At 42.6% G+C, this 19,502-nt stretch overlaps 2 protein-coding genes across 5 annotated transcripts in view; both read right to left on the bottom strand.

Annotated features, from left to right (window-relative positions):
- Nucleotides 1-8,205, bottom strand: part of MSL2 (MSL complex subunit 2) — a 34,932-nt gene extending 26,727 nt beyond the window's left edge. The window contains exon 1 of one of the 3 annotated variants that reach the window (XM_073360236.1): nucleotides 7,340-8,205. In XM_073360236.1, coding sequence (XP_073216337.1) covers nucleotides 7,340-7,481 — 142 coding nt within the window. In that variant the 5' untranslated portion in view covers nucleotides 7,482-8,205. The remainder of the gene's footprint in view (nucleotides 1-7,339) is intronic. The other 2 variants (XM_073360231.1, XM_073360232.1) reach the window with 2 other exon arrangements.
- A 2,134-nt stretch (nucleotides 8,206-10,339) lies between these two features.
- The window catches only part of PCCB (propionyl-CoA carboxylase subunit beta), an 84,507-nt gene continuing 75,344 nt past the window's right edge, over nucleotides 10,340-19,502 (bottom strand). The window contains exons 15-17 of one of the 2 annotated variants that reach the window (XR_012160826.1): nucleotides 13,541-13,623; nucleotides 12,558-12,626; nucleotides 10,340-11,600 (exon numbers count right to left, since the gene is read on the bottom strand). Coding sequence is in view for 1 of the 2 variants with exons in the window: in XM_073360227.1 (XP_073216328.1) it covers nucleotides 13,577-13,623 (47 nt within the window). In the remaining variant the exon portion in view is untranslated. Of the gene's footprint in view, nucleotides 11,601-12,557; nucleotides 12,627-13,384; nucleotides 13,624-19,502 lie in introns of those variants that run through there. The other variant, XM_073360227.1, reaches the window with a different exon arrangement.

Genomic DNA, 19,502 nt, shown 5'->3' with positions numbered 1-19,502 from the left:
AAGAGGTGTATTTTGATATTTCCTCATGTACATTTTCAAGGGCAGGAATGGTTAAATGTGTTTAAAACTGCCAGTATTTGATAACCAGACAACACTATTTTCCATCAGTGAAGATGGAAGGGAAAAAAAGAAAAACGTATGTCAATGAAAAGTATTTGTCAAGCTCTGAACCAATCCAGGCTGCTTTTGAAATGCGAAAGGAAACACTGGGATCTGGTTCATCGACTTCTCAGTCTTCATTCCACTTGACCTAGGAAGAATGCTATTCAATGCAGAGTTCTAGAACTCCACTTAACCACCTTTATTTAATAGGGATTGTCTTTATTCTGTGAGGAATCATCCACAACTATAAGGGAGAGCCCAATATTTGTATTCACCTAATTGAAGTTATGCATGAGTAACTGGAGTTCTTTGCATGTGTTGCTTCTGCCTATTCCCACGTGTGGGACACCTCCCTCTTCCATTTCCAGACACCTGAGAGCCTTGGAACTTTCTAGAAAGTAACACCTATTTGGGAGCCACACAAACATCTTTTCACAACCCTGAAAGTTCAGAGCAGAGGTTATTAGTATATGTGCTGCCAAAGCGAGCACATATAAGGGTTGTATGGCCCCAACTGCTTTCATCCTTTCAGTTAAAAATTAGACTTCAGTGAATTAACGCAGAACTCCAAGCAATTCTTGAAGGACTCCAGTTAGTGATACGTAACATTTCCTCTAAGATATCCTTTGCATGTTTTTACATGTGGGAGTTTAGTGAGCAGTACACCTAGGAAGGTGAACTGAGCTGTTCTAACTAAACAAGGATGGCAGAATTGCCCTCCAAAAGATAGCTTTAGCCCTGGATGCTGAAACAAGAGAAAAATGCAGAAAAAAGCAATTCCCTGTACCAGACTAACATGGAGATGCTGCCTGAGTCCTAGTGAAATAATCCCTAAACCCTACATGATCTGGGATCCTAGTTAATGTGTAAAAGTTTCAACACACAGCTTAATTCACTTAGACCAGTGGTTCTCAACCAGGGGTATGCATACACCTGGGGGTATACAGAAGTCTTCCAAGGGGTACATCACCTCATCTAGATATTTGCCTAGTTTTACAACAGGCAACATAAAAATCACCAGCAGTCAATACAAACTAAAATTTCATACAATGACATGTTTATATTGCTCTATATACTATACACTGAAATGTAACTACAATATTTATATTCCAACTTATTTATTTCATAAATATGTGGTAAAAATAAGAAGCAATTTTTCAGTAATAGTACGCTGTGACACTTTTGTATGTTTATGTCTTATTTTGTAAGCAAGTACTTTTTAAGTGAGGTGAAACTTGAGATATGAAAGACAAATCAGACTCCTGAAAGGGGTATAGTAGTCTGGAAAGGTTGAAAGCCACTGACTTAGACAAACACTGCATGAAAATGATTTTTCCCCCTATAATGATCCCCACAAGTACAAATATTCTAGGGCACTAGAGTGACAGTTTTTCTGGGTAATTCTAAAACAGACAGTGATATAAAATAGCTACATAATATAGTAGGTAAGTGTCCTAGAACAGCAAAGACTGTTTCATCTATTCCACCGCATTCTTTCATTTGTTCATACATTATTTAATTAATGCTCAGTGATGCCATTAAAGTTGCTATACACACCTGACCAAAAAACCTCCCACAAAAGCAAGGAAACAGTTAAGCCACCTACCAATATATACCCTCTATTTCCTCATCAACAAGCAAAACACTCTTCCACCACCATATCTAGTGTACACCACAAACCGTGAACCTTTAGAACCGCCTCTCCCTGCAAAGTGCTAAGCTAGTATTTCTGTGGCAGTTTGTGGCCACATTAAGCTAACTCACTTTCTAGTATAAAAGTTTAACCGGGAAAGTTCCAGTTTTCCAAATTTAGTGTTTGTAAGAGTAAGAGTTATCAATTGTCTGTTAGTGACAAGCTGATGCTGAAAAGTCAGCTGAACTTCTGAACAAGCCCTGAAGGGGTCCAAATTATCTAAGGAATCTAGAAACAAGGTGAGAAAAAAATATATTAAAGCAGTAGAAAAAGCACTTATAACCTTTCCCTTCAAATAGTAACTACCTTTTCCATAGTGGAAGAATATGTTGCATAAATGTTTACAAAACTTTGTTTTTAGAATGAATTGTAATATTAACAAACCATACTTTAACAGCAAGACGACCTGAGGGTGTGCATTAGTAAGCTTAATTTTTATGCCCCAAACACATCTAAGGAATGCACCAATGCCTCACAGAAACCCTAGAGTGTTTTGTTTCTACATCATCAGCTCTTTGGAGAAGAGTCTTCTTGCATTTGTCTGTAAAAGCATCACGCACACCTACAGCACTGTAAAAGTAAATATCACTGTATGGTCATGTCTACACTCCAGATGTGCATCAGTGTAACTTCATCAGTACAATTACACTGTAGCAAACCCACAGTGTAGAGACCATGCACTGATGCAGAGTTTACTCTAGTAACTTACATTGGTGCAGCATATCTACATTACGTGTAAGTTCATCAATATATTTACACCAGTGGAAATTTTCCTAATAAACCAGGCCTGTGTTAGAGTTTTAATTGTCATGCCACAACTAACTTCTGCCAAGACTGGTGTACACAGCCCTCTAACATGTAGCACTCCGCCCTGTGTGGAACCTGCTGGCACAAACTAAAAGGTATAGTGTGCAATACCTAGTGCACACTAAATACCTTTTAGTTGTGCCAGCAGGGTCTACACAGGGTGGTTCAGAGCTCTCTGCAATTCGCACCTCCATAGACCAGTCTGCAGACAAGCCCTAAGACAGTTTTAAAAGTATTATCAAGAGAATGTGAGATTTCTTCTGCTTTAAGGAATTACTATACCTCAAAACTGATTTCAGCCACTGTATATGCTTGCCCTTTTACAGATTTCTGTTTTGGAAGAACCTAGAATGTTAAATGAGATATCTTTAGGGTGGTATCAGAAGATTAATTAGGCATAACAGAACAAAATTTTAAAAGGTGAAACTTAAGTTACATTTCAAGAAAAGTCTCCTGATGGTGAGATATATTAAGCTGTGGAATAGTCTCCTAAGGGAAGTGCGGGAAGTCCTATCACTTGGGACTTTTAAAACTACTAGACTATACAATATACTGTTCTTTATTTTGTACGCTGCATCCAAAATTTGTGCACATTAAAATAAATTCTGGCGTTTAAGACTTTATGAACAAGGCAGTAATCTGGCAACACATTCTGTGCAGGGGGACACTGGATCCACCTGAAACCCCACTTAAGTGAACAGAGCTCCACTTCATCATAGAATCTAAAAACAACAACACAGAGGCAAAAAGAGGGACTGGAGATAAGGAAGCAGACAAAAAGCATGGACTCCACAAAACAGATTGGGAGATAAAGTATGAATCATACTAATTTCTTATTTTAGTAGCTACATTTTTTTAAAATGAAATGATCAATTTGTTTTTAATAGTTAAATGAAGGATTGTGGAACAATGTGGGTTTAGAGGAAGGCTTAAAAGGAGAGAGGGTGCCTGGAGCACAAGATCAGGAATAAGTTAATTTCTACATAAGTCAGTTTTAAACCTGCATCAGAGCCCATACAGGAGTTTGCACAGGTTTAACTAAATTAAATGGGGTTTTAAAATTAATTTTAGTGAAACTGGCTCAGCAATTTCTGCATGTAGACAAGGCAGACTGCTTAAAATTCTTTGGTTTTTGTTAATGCCTGTTTAACTGCAACTATTAACATTTTGGATAAAGGAAGCATTTGTTAAAGATCCAACATCCATTGCCCATTTAATTAGAGTCAAACACAGCCCTCATATTTTCTCATTATTTCTCATCCCAGACTTGCTCTCCTGATATTTCTAATTTAAAAAGCCAATAAAAACTTTAAAAATCATTAAAATTGCCTAAAAAGGGAACAAATCCAATTATAAAGTTATTTTTAGGTCATCTTTAATACCTATTTAACTTCAATGACTAACATTTTGGAGAAAGTACACCTTTGTTAAAGATTCATTAACTATCCCTGCCTCTACTTCTTCAATAAGGAAATGAGAGCTTACAATACACATCCATGAAACACTTTGAGGTCTTCCAGAAAATAAACCAGGGAAAAATCATACTTGACATTGCTGATATTTCCAAATTAAAAAACAAAAAACAAAAAGAATAAGGTTTTTTTGGTGGGAAGGGCAGGGAGCAGTTGCGAGAATTCAGGCCATCCCTACACATCAAGAAAGCAGCAAAAACAGCACAAATCTATGGAGGAAAGCAAACAGAAAAGGATGACTGGTCTACCACAGTGAAAGAGACAGAAAAGGCAAGGAAGAAGAAGATGGAAAAGAAAAGACAGCTCCTGAACTTCACCACTGATGACCGAAGAAAGAGCAATCTCAGTGGAGCATGAAAACAAGACTACAGAGGGCCAAGGAGAAAGTTAGCAGAGAGAAAGTCAAGGCAATGAAAATAAATAAAGCAGCTTGGTTAAGAAGGGCAGGAGGGAGATGGGACAGTAGTTAAAGACAGGAGGAGGTATTAAGGGAAGGATTTTTTAAAATAAGAGAAATAGCATATGGGAAGACAAAAGTAAAGGGGCCTGATGAAAGAGATTAAGCATGAGCAAGGAAAGATGATAGAAGGATTAAGGGAGGTCAAGGGGTAGAGCAGGGATTCTCAACCTTTTTCTTTCTGAGGCCCCCCCCAACATGCTATAAAAAATTCACAGCCCACCTGTGCCACAACAACGGTTTTTCTGCATATAAAAGCCAGGGCTGGCATTAGGAGGGTAGCAAGCAGGGCAATTATCCAGGGCACCACCCACAGGGGTCCCGCCAAGCTAAGTTGCTTAGGCTTTGGCTTCAGCCTCGGGTCGCAGGGTTCGGGGCCCCAGGCTTCAGCCCCATGCATTGCGGCTCTGGATTTCTGCCCTGGGCCCCAGCAAGTCTAATTCCAGCCCTGCTTGGCAGACCCCCTGAAATTTGCTCACGGCCCCCCAGGGGACCCCAGACCCCTGGTTGAGAACCAATGAGGTAGAGACCAGAGTCAAACGATCGGGCGGAGGGGTGGAGAAGAATCATATTATGTTAGTGACTAGGGTTAAGTAGAACATTGAGTCAGATGGGAGCAGTATCTGTACTATAAGAAACAATCCTACCTTCGTGTTGAAAGCAGGGGTAGGGATGGTAGTAAATCTGACCTAACCTCTAATTTATATGATTTTAAGGCCTAGTCTACTTATAAACATTAGTTTGACCTAGCTATACTACTCAGGGCTGTGAAATGTTTCATGCCACGTGCACTGTAGTTAGCTTGACCGAACCCTCTCTATAGATGCAGCTAGATCGACAGAAGAATTCTTCTGTCAACCTAACTACCACCTCTCAGTGAGCTGGCTTAACTACACATTGACAAAAAATCCCTTCTGTTGATATACAAAATGCCTACACTATGGCACTGTAGCAGTGCTGTATTGTAGACATACCCTCCCGGGAACAACCAGCAGCTCCTATATAGGAAACAGCATCTGAGACTAACTGAGAAGACTTATCACCTAAGGCCCTGATCCTAAGTAGTCTCACTGAAATCAAACTGAATTACCCATTCATGTGCTTACCTTTACTACCAGGAGTAGCTCAGTGGGACTACTCATGGTAATAAAGTTAAGCATAAGACAACTTTGCAGGATAAGGGTCTGAATCAGCAACATAAAATGGAACACAGGAACTGACATACTGAATCAGACCAGTATCATGTCTCCAATAACAGCCAGTATCTCATGTTTTAAAGAAACCACACAGCAGGAAGTTATGGAATAACCTATCTGCATGAAGCATTTTATTCTAAACCCCACCTGTGAGAGTTAGATTTCTGTCCAAAAGCATGAGGGATTATATCCCTTCCGAATTTTTTTTTGTCTATTTTAATCCTTACTGTTGTAATGCTATATGTCTGTGTTATCCATATGAATGTCAGGTCCTTTTTTGAATCCTATTAAGCTCTTGGCCACAACGATATCTTATGGCAATGAACTATATGGGGTAATTATTTGTTATGTGAAATTTTTTTCAGTTTTAAATTTGCTGCCTCTTAATTTAACTGACTGTCCCTTTGTTCTTCCATTATGAGAAAAGGAGAATAAAAGTTCCTGGTCTACTTTCTTTATGCCATTGTGTTTTGTTTATCTTTTGTCACATCCCCACCTTGTTCATCTGCTTTCTAAAAAAACTGTCCCAATTTTTTTTCCTGTTCTATCAATGGAAGTTTTCCCACTACTTCTAATCATTCTTATCACTCACTACTGAGTGCTCTCTTTTTCAGCTATATCCTTTGTGAGGTAGACTGACCATAACTGACCCACAGTATTTCAGGAAAGGAGTATACTTTGATTCTATAATAGCATACTTTCTGTATTAGTGTCTTTATGCATCCCAATGTTTTGTTTTCCTTTTTGACCAGTACTGCACACTTTCCAGAAATCTTTTAAAGACAATCAAGAGCAACTAGTTTTTAAGGCAGCTGAGAATTGTACTCTCCATTCCCAGCTAGCAATACAAACCCACAACAACTTGCACATGCTCCCAATCTAGCCACACAAGAATGCCACCAGCTCTATTTCCACCAACAGCATCCTATCCCCTCACTCAGTGCACTTAGCCACTGCATGAACTGCACTGGCACACCTATTGCTTTGCAAACCAAGTAGATAGGGAAATACAGTACACCCACGTGTAAATGTTTTGATTCCCATGCCTGTTGCCAAAACATTTTGGTTCTAATTCAGCTTCTCTGTAACAGGACACAAAGGTTACAAGTTACTATATACAATAATCTGAGATACTGAATGCTTCTTTTTGCACAAAGCTATACTTAAAAAATTTGGACTCAATTAGCAAGGTTTCTATATCTGCATGTTTTCCAGTGGAGTTGGAAACTTTCATGGTAAATCCTTTATTGGCTATCTTATAAGATCTCAAAAATTAGAGGGATTTTGTTCCCAGCACACTCATTCTTGGAATGTTGTCTACATTTCTCCAATTTGTTGAGGCACAAGGTGAGCAATTTTGGAGTTGTTGGAAAATATGCAATAGGAGTGTGGGGGGGAAAATCTAACTTCACTGAAAGCTATACAGATTCCTAAAAGGTGTTACACCTTATAGATGTGCCCCACTCTCCTGGAAAGGCGTTAAACAACGGTAAGATTTGTGTTATTTCCCATTTAAGTGGGTGTAAAAATAATCAGGCTTCAGCGCTGTTGGTTCCCAAGGGTGCACAAGGCCCCGAATTCATTGTGCAGCGAACAATATAAAGCTCCTCACCGCAAACACAGCAGGAGAGGGACTGTCGGAAGTAAGGCAGGAGCTTGGTGACCTCAGAGAAGGCCTGGGGGTCGCCGGGGTCGTAGTTGAGCACCAGGCGGCTCGCTGACACGTAGAGAGCAGTGGCATTCACCGGGTTCATCGCAGCCGCTCCAACGCCCTCGGCTCCGGGGTGAGAAGAAAGGGCGGCGGCTAGTCCGCGCCGGCCGAGAGTCAGCGGGGGTCCGGGGCCCCTGGAGCCGAGCGGCAGCCCGAGCGGGGGGCCGGGGCCGAGGCGCTGCCCGGCGCGGGCTGGGCGGGGCCAAGGGCCGCGCTGCGCCGGGCTCGCTCGTCGCCCCGCAGGGCCCGCCCGGCCCTCTCCGGCAGTGTCACGGGGCCGGGGCCTGGCTTGTCCGGCGGTGGCGAGGCTCCTCCTCCGCCTGTAGCGGGCCCGGCGGCGGCGCTATTCCAGGCTGCGGGCCATGCCGGGCCGCCCGCCCGCCGGGCCTGCTCCTGTCGGCCACACGCCCTCACCCGTCCCGCCTGCGGCTTAGCAGGGGCCCCGCATGGGGGCGCGGGGCGGGGAGGAACCGCGAGCCCAGCGCAGGGCGGCGGCGGCGGCCCGGGCCGCGGCTCCCGATCCAACAGCGGGGGAGGGGGCGGATGCACCGGGCCTCAGCACCGCCGCATCACCGCGCCGCTACCGCGGCCTCCTGCGCGGGGCCGATGGTTTCCCCCGCTGGGCCCTCGGCAGGATCCGCTGCGCGCCGCAATGTCAATAGCAACCGTTAGAGCCAAACCGTCACTGCGGAGCCATCGCTGCCACCGCCGCCTGGCTCCGCGCACGGCGCATGCGCGGCCCGGCCGCCGCTCTCCCCGCAGCAGAGGCCCAACCCCGGGGGGTGGAGGGGGTGGCCAGCGCCCCCTAGCGGTACCCGGCCATGCCGAAGGAGCGAGCGCCGGGGACAGCCCCTGACAGCTCGGAGGTCTCCCGGCCCGTCACAACACGGACTCCCGCCCCGCCCACATCCCCACCCTGCATGGCGCAGTACAACACGGACCCTTGCTCAGCCTGGCTGAATATAGTCAGAGCCTGGCGCAGCACGGAGCCCTGCCCGGGTCAGCCCAGCCCTTAGCACAACCCAGCACAGACCCTACTGGCCTCCAGCCCATCGCTGCATAGCCCTCGCCGCCAACCAGCCCGGCTCAGCACAGCATAGGACAGACCCGCCCTCTTACCCCTGCCTACCTTGGCTGAGCTCAGCATGGACCTCCAGCTCGGCCCCCAGCGCAGCCTCCCACCTGACTCTGCCCAGCACAGACAGCACTCTGTCCAGCCCCGCTCAGCACAGCGTGGGATGCACCTATGCCCAGCCCTACCCAGCTCAGCCCACCACAACCCTCACCCCAGCACGGATCCCAACACAGCTCAGAACAACATGGATCCCTACTCAGATCCCAGCTCAGCCCACCACAACCCCCCATCCAGCACAGATCCCAGCACAGATCCCCCACCCAGCTCGGCCCACCACAACCCCCCATCCAGCACGGATCCCAGCACAGATCCCCCACCCAGCTCGGCCCACCACAACCCCCCACCCAGCACAGATCCCAACACAGCTCAGAACAACATGGATCCCTACTCAGATCCCAGCTCAGCCCACCACAACCCCCCACCCAGCACGGATCCCCCACCCAGCTCAGCCCACCACAACCCCCCACCCAGCACAGATCCCAACACAGCTCAGAACAACATGGATCCCTACTCAGATCCCAGCTCAGCCCACCACAACCCCCCATCCAGCACGGATCCCAGCACAGATCCCCCACCCAGCTCAGCCCACCACAACCCCCCACCCAGCACGGATCCCCCACCCAGCTCAGCCCACCACAACCCCCCACCCAGCACAGATCCCAACACAGCTCAGAACAACATGGATCCCTACTCAGATCCCAGCTCAGCCCACCACAACCCCCCATCCAGCACGGATCCCAGCACAGATCCCCCACCCAGCTCAGCCCAGCCCCCCACAAACCCCCCACCCAGCACAGCTCAACACAGACCACTGCCAGTCTCAGCCCAGCCCCCACCCAGCGTGGCTCAGTACAGTCCAGCCTGGACACACACATACACCTTCCTCAGCTCAGCACAGCAGAGCCTGGACTCCAGCCCAGCTCAGTCCTTGCCCAGCTCTGCTCAGCACCCCACCTCCAGCATGGGTCAGGACAGACCCCAGCACAGCCAAACTCAGACCACAACTCGGCATCGTCCAGCATGGATCCCCCTCAGCACATACCCCTCCTCAACCCTGTCCAGCCCAGAACGTATCCCATGCACATCCCAGCTTAGTACAATGTTGTACCACTCAGCATGGCTCAGTACAGCCCCAGCCCGCCCACATCCTGGCTCACTAGAGCTGAGCACAGGCCCGCAGCCTGGCTCAGCACAGCCCAGCTTGGACCCCAACCCAGCATGGCTCAGCACAGCCAAGCATAGGCCCCCACCCAACACAGCTCAGTACAATTCAGCACATACACACCCCACCTGGCTCAGCACAGCAAAGACTGGACCTCCCCATCATCCAGCCTGGCTCAGCACAGTTTAGAACAGACCCCACCCCAGCATGGCTCAGCTCAGCCCAGCTCAGCAGGGACCCCGCCTGGTGTAATGTCAAAAACTGCTGTCATCACACTTTGCTACTGGTAGTAGTTACTGACATCTATGGGTGGTTTGGTTTTGCTGCCATGCCACAATTTGTCACCTCCCACTGTTCCCATCCTCTGATCCAGGGGTAGCAAATTGTGATAGATGGTTGCTGCCTTGTCACAATTTGCTACTATCTAGGTATTTTTCAAATGTTAACAACTTCTTATAACAGGATATATAAACAAGAATAGCTTACTTTACATGTCAACATTATTTCAAAATCAAGCATCTAAACCCATTTTTAGAAACAGTGATTAATATATATTTTCCTTTACTCAAATGAACATTAAAATTGAACTTCTCTATTACACATTTGTATTCCAACAGTATAATTCCAAGAAAATCAAAATATTTACTATAAGAAAATAAATCATACTATATACATTTTTTGTAAACATCCCAACTATACACACTTTCTGCAGTCATACTCTTTCTTATCACTTAGGATGTTTTCACTGGTTCCCTCTGGAAGGTAGGGCACATATGCTCACCTCTTACAAGAGTCAAACTGTACCTTTGGTAAGTAATAGATGAAAAAATGATGACACAGAACTAATTATGCTAAATATAATTTCAATTAATTCATACAATTATAAAATAATATTCCTTGAACATATAATCATTAGTCAAAGTTAGTCAGTGACACTGGAAATATTTACTAATGTGGAATTATTACAACAATCCTGGTCCTTAGCAAAGTTATTCCATCAGGTTAGACCTGGCTGGGTCTTGGGCCATGACTTTTGTTCATGTGCTATAAACAATCATACAGTATTCTGTTTAGTTATCTGTTCGAACATGGTGTTAACTATGCAATTTTCATTTTTGCATATGACAAGGTGCAGTACTCCTTCATGCTCTCTGTAAAATCAATATAATGTACTCAAATGATGATTACCTTGTGACCAAAACTCTAAATAGAAATCTTGATTTATTCATGAATGTCAATTATATCAAGTATTAAGTTACTGATTTGCAAATATTTTTCTTTTTTGGGGGTCATATTTTAAATTATATTTGGTACCCTTGTCTATTTATCTCAAACTTTTAGTTGACTGCTGGTGGATATAACTATATCCAATTAGATTTCATTGCTCTTTCAATGTCAACCATCTATGCACTCCCCATTTTTCACTAATCAAAGACATTATTCATGACCCTTAGAGAATCAAACCTGTGACATAACCTACTGATAACTTTGTGATATGACATTATTCCACTCTTCCTGTTATCTTTCCATATACTCTGGTCTCACTAGGTACTTGTAACAAAGTTATTACCTGACTCTTTAATTAAAAGAATGGTGATTTTTCTTCTATACATAGTTAGAGTCTCTTGTGTGGTTTCCATAGTACTGATGTCTTTATGCTCTAAATATGTTTCTGCAAACTAATACTTGTAATTAGAAAACACATCATAATTACACATCATTAAGAAATAATCAAAATTTGACACTGAATAATTTTAGAATGAGGTGGCCCACTGTTGTGTCCAACTGCTTGTCTCCTGTGTTCCACAATTTTTATTTTCCAGAGTCCCATTGTGGATTTTCCAGCTTTGCAGTAGATGAACCATCTGAAATGTATAAGGCATATAAGTAGCCAACTTTATAAGTGGGTTTCATTTTTTCATACAGGTACTCTAGATGATCAGTAATCCTTTATTTTTCTATTTAATGAATGGTTGCAATTACTTCATGCTCATAGTATATATATCACACACACACTTGGTTTCATATTATTGGTATAGAGTCTTTTGCTATACATCATTTGATTTGCTATGTCATGTGTTGCTAACACCACCTTCACACTCATGCTAAAGGCTATTATTTTGAGTCCACATTCAATGAACTAGTTAGTCCATGCTCAAATCCTACAAGTTCAGTCAATGTCCAGTACTAAACAGAGTAAGTACAAGAATGTGTTGTTTCCATTTTTATTTGTAGCTGTCAGTATCATATTGTCTTCATTGTTGTTATAGGATATTTATTGAAAATAGTTTCAAACTAACACTACCTGTAAACTGAAAATAAGTACCTAAAAATCACCTCCAATTCCTCAGGAAGGTTCTTTCACATCTCTTGTCTCACCACAGAAGGGCTCAATTATTAACAATTCTTTTGATTCCATGAATGTTATGTGCAAATTTAAAATATATACATGTGTTATTGGTAATATGATCATTTCAACAATTTTATAATGATTTTTCAAAACACTGCATGCGGATACTCTTATGTGTAATATCTCACTAATACACAAGAGAAAATCATATTGTGAATTTCTTGGTGTATTTTTTAAATATACATTACCAATATAACAACAAATTCTTCAGACTAGCATTTTATTTTTTAAACTGCAATCTTCAGCATTTCAAGCCTTACATTGAAGTTCCATTTTCATTTGAATCTATTAAATTTATTGAAAACCCACAAAATACAGGAAATTATATCATAGCTGTATTTGAATCCTATTATGTAGTACTACATTAGTGGATACAATCCCAAAGTATAACAATGGAAAACATCTTACTTACAAATAACCCAAATGACCTGGTGCATTGTAAAGAAGAAATAATACATCATTTTGCATTCCAGTCTGTGTTCTTTGAAAAAAAGAAAAATGCAGTTATACTTGTCAATTAGGCAAACCATGCAATCTAGATTACACCGTGTAGTCTTCTTTTTGTATTTAAATTTAATTTAGTAATTTCGTATTACACTATCATGGCTTCAGCTCCTGTTGCTACAGTTTCAAGCTCAAAGTGAACATCACCTCTGGTGTTTTTCTCAAATTTGGAGACTTTAGAAACGCACAAAGTCCAAGGATATTGACTACAGACATACTCACAAGTTTTATCTGTACTACAAGTTTTATTAAAGCAATAAGTAAAGTTACAATTACCCATGCATATGTAAATCCTACAAAAATGCATGCAGTGACTATGAATTTAGTCATACTCACATCCTCAAAGCTATCCTAAGGAAAACCCTCTTTTCCTTATCTGTACTTCCACACCCCAAGAATATTGGGGTGCCTCATTTTTCATAGGTTGGTCTTAATTCCTCTTATTCTCATTAGCATCTGTGCATAACATATACCCTGCAGTCAGAACAGGACTTTTCATGATGTTACAATCAGGGGTCTCGTGATCTTGGACAATAGCTTGCAGTTTATTTAAATCTATTTTTTCATAACATTACCTTTTGGCACATCTTTTGCAGTAATCTCAAGACCTTACTGATGTAGGGTTATTCTAAATCACCCACTCATATCAAGCATGCTTAAGCCTATGGCCTAGTAACTTAAATCTATTTAGCATTTATTATGTATGAAATAGCATATGAATGGACCAGAACACCACATTACAATGATAAATAAATGATAAAATGAACTAACTGGCTACAGCTGTATTTCCCAATTTCAGTACATGCTTACCATATTTACTCATTCCTCTATATAGCACCGTTTGCGCTACTACTTAGTCCTTAAGTACTGATGATACTTAAATACACTTACTGTATAATTCTCTGAGCCCTTGTATGGAATGTTGCTTCAAAGCCATACTACAGTTGAAAGCGTGACATTTTTGTTCTCATCTGCTGTTTAGATTTCAAAGAAAATAAAAGGTTATCAAAAAATTTATCCCAATTACTCCCAGTGGTATCAACCAACTTCTGCAGTGCTCTGTAAGAAATGGTGATTGATTAGTTTGTGAAAACAAATAGTAAACATGATGTCTTGATTGAGATAGATTATATGGAATCAAGAAGGTCTACGGAGGAGAACACCACAGTGCGTGGCTTCGATTATTTTTCATTTCACATGTAATACAATAAAAAGACTTGCAATGTAATAAATTGACCCTGAAGAGGTATTACCAATATGTAGCTTATGGTCTGGTGTACGCTACTTGTATTTAGTATTGAAATTTTCCCCTCTAAAATTTGATGGATTTGTTGGTGTTTTCATCCAGTCTATTGGTTTGTGGGAGGTATGAGCTGATGAAGCTATGTTATACCCCCATTTTTCCCCACAAAGGGCCAGGTTAAAGTGAAAGAAAAAAAATGCCATAAAGTTTCCTTTGGAAATGTCTGCATGTATGTTCCTTCTCCTATTTTCAACTGATTTTACATGTAATTACTGTGGTTTCCTATTCTATCTTTTAGAATGACTACATGGAAAAGTAAGTTTGCAATCAGTTTGTTATAAAAAAAATTGGTGAATAAATAGACAGAAAAGCATGTCAGGAACAATTTACAGTAAAAAAAATTATAATAATGAAGACAATGAAGCCCATAGTCAGTGTCAAATATCCATGATCCAATAGTGTGGTTGAAGAAATAGTGAAAAATATCTCAAAAATAAATCATTACCTCATTACTGAATCCAGAACCAAGATATGTCAGTATCCACTATAGATATCCAAATCAATTTATAATTTTACCGATTTTCTTTGCCACTTCATGTGCTGATTTATGCCACCCATTTTGTAAGATAATCCATGACTGCCAAGATGTACTGGTATCCCTTGTTTGTTGTTGGTATTGGCCCTATTACATCCACGCCCACCAATTCCCAGGGCCTACTGTCACGGTAAAATTACCCAGTGGGTCCCCTGGGTAAGCATCAGCATTGTATATTGCTAATGCTTTTATATGCATTGGAAAGGATCTTGGGAGGGGTTGAAGGTGTGAGTGTGGAGTGAAAGATTTCTTTGCAGGTTGTGAGAGGCCGAAGGGGGAGGAAGGGAGAAAGGAACAGGTTAATTCGACACTCCAGGTAGGTTCGAAGATAAGATGCTGACTCCAGCCCAAGGCCACAGCACACAACCAACTCTCGGCTGCCTGCCAAGAAAGACAGGAGCCTGGATTCCAACCCAGTCCAGCCGTGAGAAAGGAGGATTCAGCTGAATAGAACTGCAGGGGCTGCAAAAGCCAGTGAGACAGCGAAGGTCAGTGAGTGGAAAAATAACAGAAGTGTGTCCCTGAAGCTGGTGTGTTTTGGAAAAGCTGAGGAAGCCACGGAAAGCCGGTTTGGACTGGTACAATGAGCACAGGGGACAGAGGTCCCTGAACGAAACACCTCCAAAAGACCCCAGGACTTAAAACCCTCCTGAGAGCTGAAGCAAATTTGAGATCAACAGCGGACCCTGGACGGCCTGTGTACAGGACAGAACTCTCGTCCACCCTTCCCCATTTTCTTCTGACATTACACCCAGGCTTGGCCAGCCTTGGGTTGTGCATGTGAGAGTATGAAAGTGGTTAGGGCATGGGCACTAATGCTTTCTTCCCTTGAATGATGTGGGGAGCCCCCAGCGCTCACCACTGTTATTTTATTAATAAAGCTTTAAAACTTAGTTACTTGGTGTGCTCTTTCATCTCCTCCCCTATTGATCCTGCAGTCTCAGCCTGATCACCTGACGCTTCAGGCAGATTGGTATCTGGTTTCTATGATTGATAATCTAAAAGCATCTTCTGATAGATTATTGTTTTATTAATCACAGAAAACATTTTCCCCATATTAATTACAAGTGGTCCCTTTTGGGGTATTGGGACTAAGTCAGCAAAGTCAGAGTAAAATCAAAGTGGATGATTAAGTACACTCCTACTGATTGGTTACAGACCTTTTCCTGATTACAGGTTGAACTTCTCTAGTCCGGCAACATCCGTGGTCCAGCATGGTTTTAGTTAGCCGAATGTGCGCTTATCATGGGTGGGGCCAAGATTCCCATGGTCCAGCGAAGTCCCGCCAGTCCTGGCTCTCAGTGTTCTGTGGTGTTATTTAGCTCTAATTTACCCCTAAATATGTCCAGCAAGCAGTGGAAGTGTTGGTAATGCTGCTAAGCGTAAGCATGTGTCAATATCCACACAGCAAAAGGCAGTGCTGCAGAAATTGGAAAAGGGCACATCGGTACGTGCCTTGTGAGAGTTTTACAATGTAGGGTCATTTACAGTGTATGATTTGAAGAAGCAAAAGAATCAAATCCTTAAGTTTTTTGCCGAACATGACAGTAAAAAGAAGTATGAGTGTTCATAAGACATTGAAGGAGGGGAAAAGCAGTGATTTAGATAGTACGCTTATACATTGGTTCAAGCTTTGTAGGAACGAAGGTGTTAGAATTTCAGGTGAGATGATGGTGGCACAAACAAAAATATTCCACAAAGAACTTAACCTGCAGCATTTGCAAGGATGGATTCAGAAATTTAAAAACAGGCATGGCATTCATCTACATGGTGTGTGCAGTGAAAAAAGAAGTGCAGATATGGAAGCTGCTGCTAAGTTCATTGACAAATTTGCAGTTACTTGCAAATGAGACGTTATTCCCAGAGCAGGTATAGAATGCCGATGAAACTGCTCTCTACTGGTGTTGTATGCCTAAAAAAAAGTTGGCTTCTGATGCAGAGGGGCCACCATCTGGTTACGAAGTAGTTGAAGGACAGGGTAACTGTCCTTGGTTATAGCAACACAGCAGGCACGCACAAATGCAAGCTCATGGTTACTGGAAAATGTGTAAACCCAAGGGCATTCAAAGAGGTGAAAATATTCCCAGTAATATACTGTGGCAAGAAAAAGGGATGGATAACGATTAATCTATGTCTCAAGTGGTTTGAGAAATATTTTGTACCGGAGGTAAGAGCCCATTGCTCAAAGATGATGTGGTGGGACTGTATTTACTCCCAAACGGTACCTCGCTGATTCAGCCTTGTGATCCCTGAAGGGTATGTACAGGTCCAAGTTTATGCACCAATTGCTAGTACTGCTTAATGATGGGAAGAGTTTGAGAACATTTAGGAAAGAATTTAACCTCAAGGATGTGATTTGGACACTAGCTAGAGACTGGGAAAGAGTAACTCCATCTACTCTGAAGAATGGATGGCACAAATTGTGGCCAGCCCTAATATTTTAGGACAGTCCTGATGTCAATGACGAGTCTGAGGTCACTGGATTTCAAGTGTCTGAAAACCAAAAAACTGTTAGTGAGTTAATGGAGTATGCCAGTGGTATGTCCCACACTGTAGTACTTGAGCTACCAAGGATTTGGCAGAGGAAAATTTACTAGACTGGGTGGAAGCTGACAAAGATGCACCAATTGCTAGTCAAATGACGGTTGAAGAAATTGTGCAAATGGTACAGCAGGGAAAAAACAAAGATAACGAAGAAGACAGTGATGGTGATGAGGATGTCGAAGAAAAAATTTCTATCGATAAATGCATTCAGTTGGCAACAAATGTAATAGAAGGACTGGAGCAAAGACATTTCATTTCTGAGCAAGAAATCATGTCTCTCTACATGATAAGAGAAAAACTCATTAAAGAAAAACCAAAATACATGAGACAAGCCAAGCTGGAAGATTGGTTAAAGGTAGTGAAGAGGAGTGGTAAGCAGCATTCTACAGTCGAAAATCATGTTGTCTCCACTTCATCTACCCTGGGTATACCTATAGCAGAGACCCCAGATGTAACTCGCATGTAATTTGAGTTAGCAGTTCTTGTCACATCACTTTGGAAGTGGAATTCAGGCATCATTTTAGGTGAGTAAATTATAGATTTACGTGTACTATCATCTATTTCTTTTTCATATTATTTTATGTTTTTTACGCTTTATATACTTATTTTCTTGTGCCAATACAGTAACATTGTGCAACAACACTAACACTTTGCTATGAAGAGAGTCGGTAAGCCTTGGCTAGGTGGCATTGCAAATTTTGTTCCGTTTATTTGCCTCGGTGAGATAAAAATTTAAAGAGACCCCCTCGCTATAATATTAACCTCCTGTGGTTTGGCAAATTCTGTGGTTTGGCACTGGTCAGGTCCTGAGGGTACCGAACTAGAAAGGTTCAACCTGTATTAGTTTAACACAAAGCACTAGGGTCAGTTTAGGTTGAACCTAAGATGATCTTTAAGACAAAGAATTACGAACACAAAACATAGTGGGACTTTGGCTCACCTACAAAGTTTCAAAGGGTTATGGTAGTTTGGTTCAAAACACCTCACTGTTTCTCTGAGCTGGGGTGCAGCTATTGGACAGGGGTCAAAGGATCTCTCTCTCAAGCATAAAACTGTACTTTGGAACAGAAACCCTGTTTGTGATTTCTCTCGCTGGCTATGTGACAAACTACTCCTGCCAACCATTGTGATACATGACCAGGAACACCACTCCACTGTAACATAGCTGCTCTTCGCTCCAGGAACTGCTTGTGAGTTGAGTTATGGGAGGGGGGGGAAGTAACAGCAATAGAAATATTTGTATACCAGGGAGTGAGGACATCAAGGAGATGATTACAGTGGAGGGCCCTGGGTACAGTACTGGGGGAGGAAGCCAGGTTGAAGAGGGGAACACAGTGAATAGCTCAGGGACTTGGCTTCTGAGGTGGGGCCAAACCAGGGCTGGTGGGACCCAGCTGATGGGAGGGGAAGGCTAATTGGTTCAGTGTGCAAGTTACAGGACATGACACGTACAACTGTCTAAATTTCTACTAACTCCCACCAGCAACATATCTTTCCCTGTTCAAAAAGCTAGGAAATTTAATGGTAAAAAACAAAAACAAAACTCAAACAATGTTACTGTGACAGGTTGGATCACAGAAACCCCCTTGGGGCTGCCAACTGATGTGCCAAGACTTCTGCTCCTGCTTTCCCTGCCAGCTTGGGACTCCAGCACCCTGTCTTGTTGAGCCAGACATGCCAGTCTGCTCCAACACAGACCTGGGGTCTGAACCATGTGACCCAAAGCTGCAGACTTAATTGAAAGCAGCTTAAGAAGTGTTCCTTTCTTTAACATTCAGATGCTCAACTCCCAATGGGGTCCAAACCCCAAATAAATCCGTTTTACCCTGTATAAAGCTTGTACAGGGTAAACTCATACATTGTTCACCCGTTATAACACTGATAGAGGGATATGCACAACTGTTTGCCCTCCCAGGTATTAATACATACTCTGGGTTAATTAATAAGTAAAAAGTGATTTTATTAAATACAGAAAGTAGGATTTAAGTGGTTCCAAGTAGTAACAGACAGAAGAAAGTGAATTACCAAGCAAAATGAAATAGAACATGCAAATCTATGTCTAATACAGTAAGAAAACTGAATGCAGATAAAAACCTCACCCATAGAAGAATTCCAGTAAGCTTCCTTTTACAGACTAGTCTCCTTCTAGTCTGGGTCCAGCAATCACTCACACCCCCTGTAGTTACTTTCTTTCTTTCTTTCCTTTCTTTCAGTTTCTTTCCAGTATCCTTGGGGAGTGGAGAGGCTCTCTCTTTAGCTAGCTGAAGACAAAATGGAGGGGTCTCCCACGAGCTTAAATAGACTCTCTCTTGTGGGTGGAGACCCCTCCTTTCTCCTATGCAAAGTCCAGCTCCAAGATGGAGTTTTGGAGTCACATGGGCAAGTCACATGTCCATGCATGACTCAGTTTTTACAGGCAGCAGCCATTGCCTACATGCTACCTTGAACGTCCTCAGGTAGACTTCCTATGT

The sequence above is a fragment of the Lepidochelys kempii genome, chromosome 9, assembly GCF_965140265.1.
Source record: "Lepidochelys kempii isolate rLepKem1 chromosome 9, rLepKem1.hap2, whole genome shotgun sequence".
Taxonomy (NCBI): Eukaryota; Metazoa; Chordata; order Testudines; family Cheloniidae; genus Lepidochelys; species Lepidochelys kempii.
This window is presented reverse-complemented; position numbering and strand designations above follow the sequence as displayed.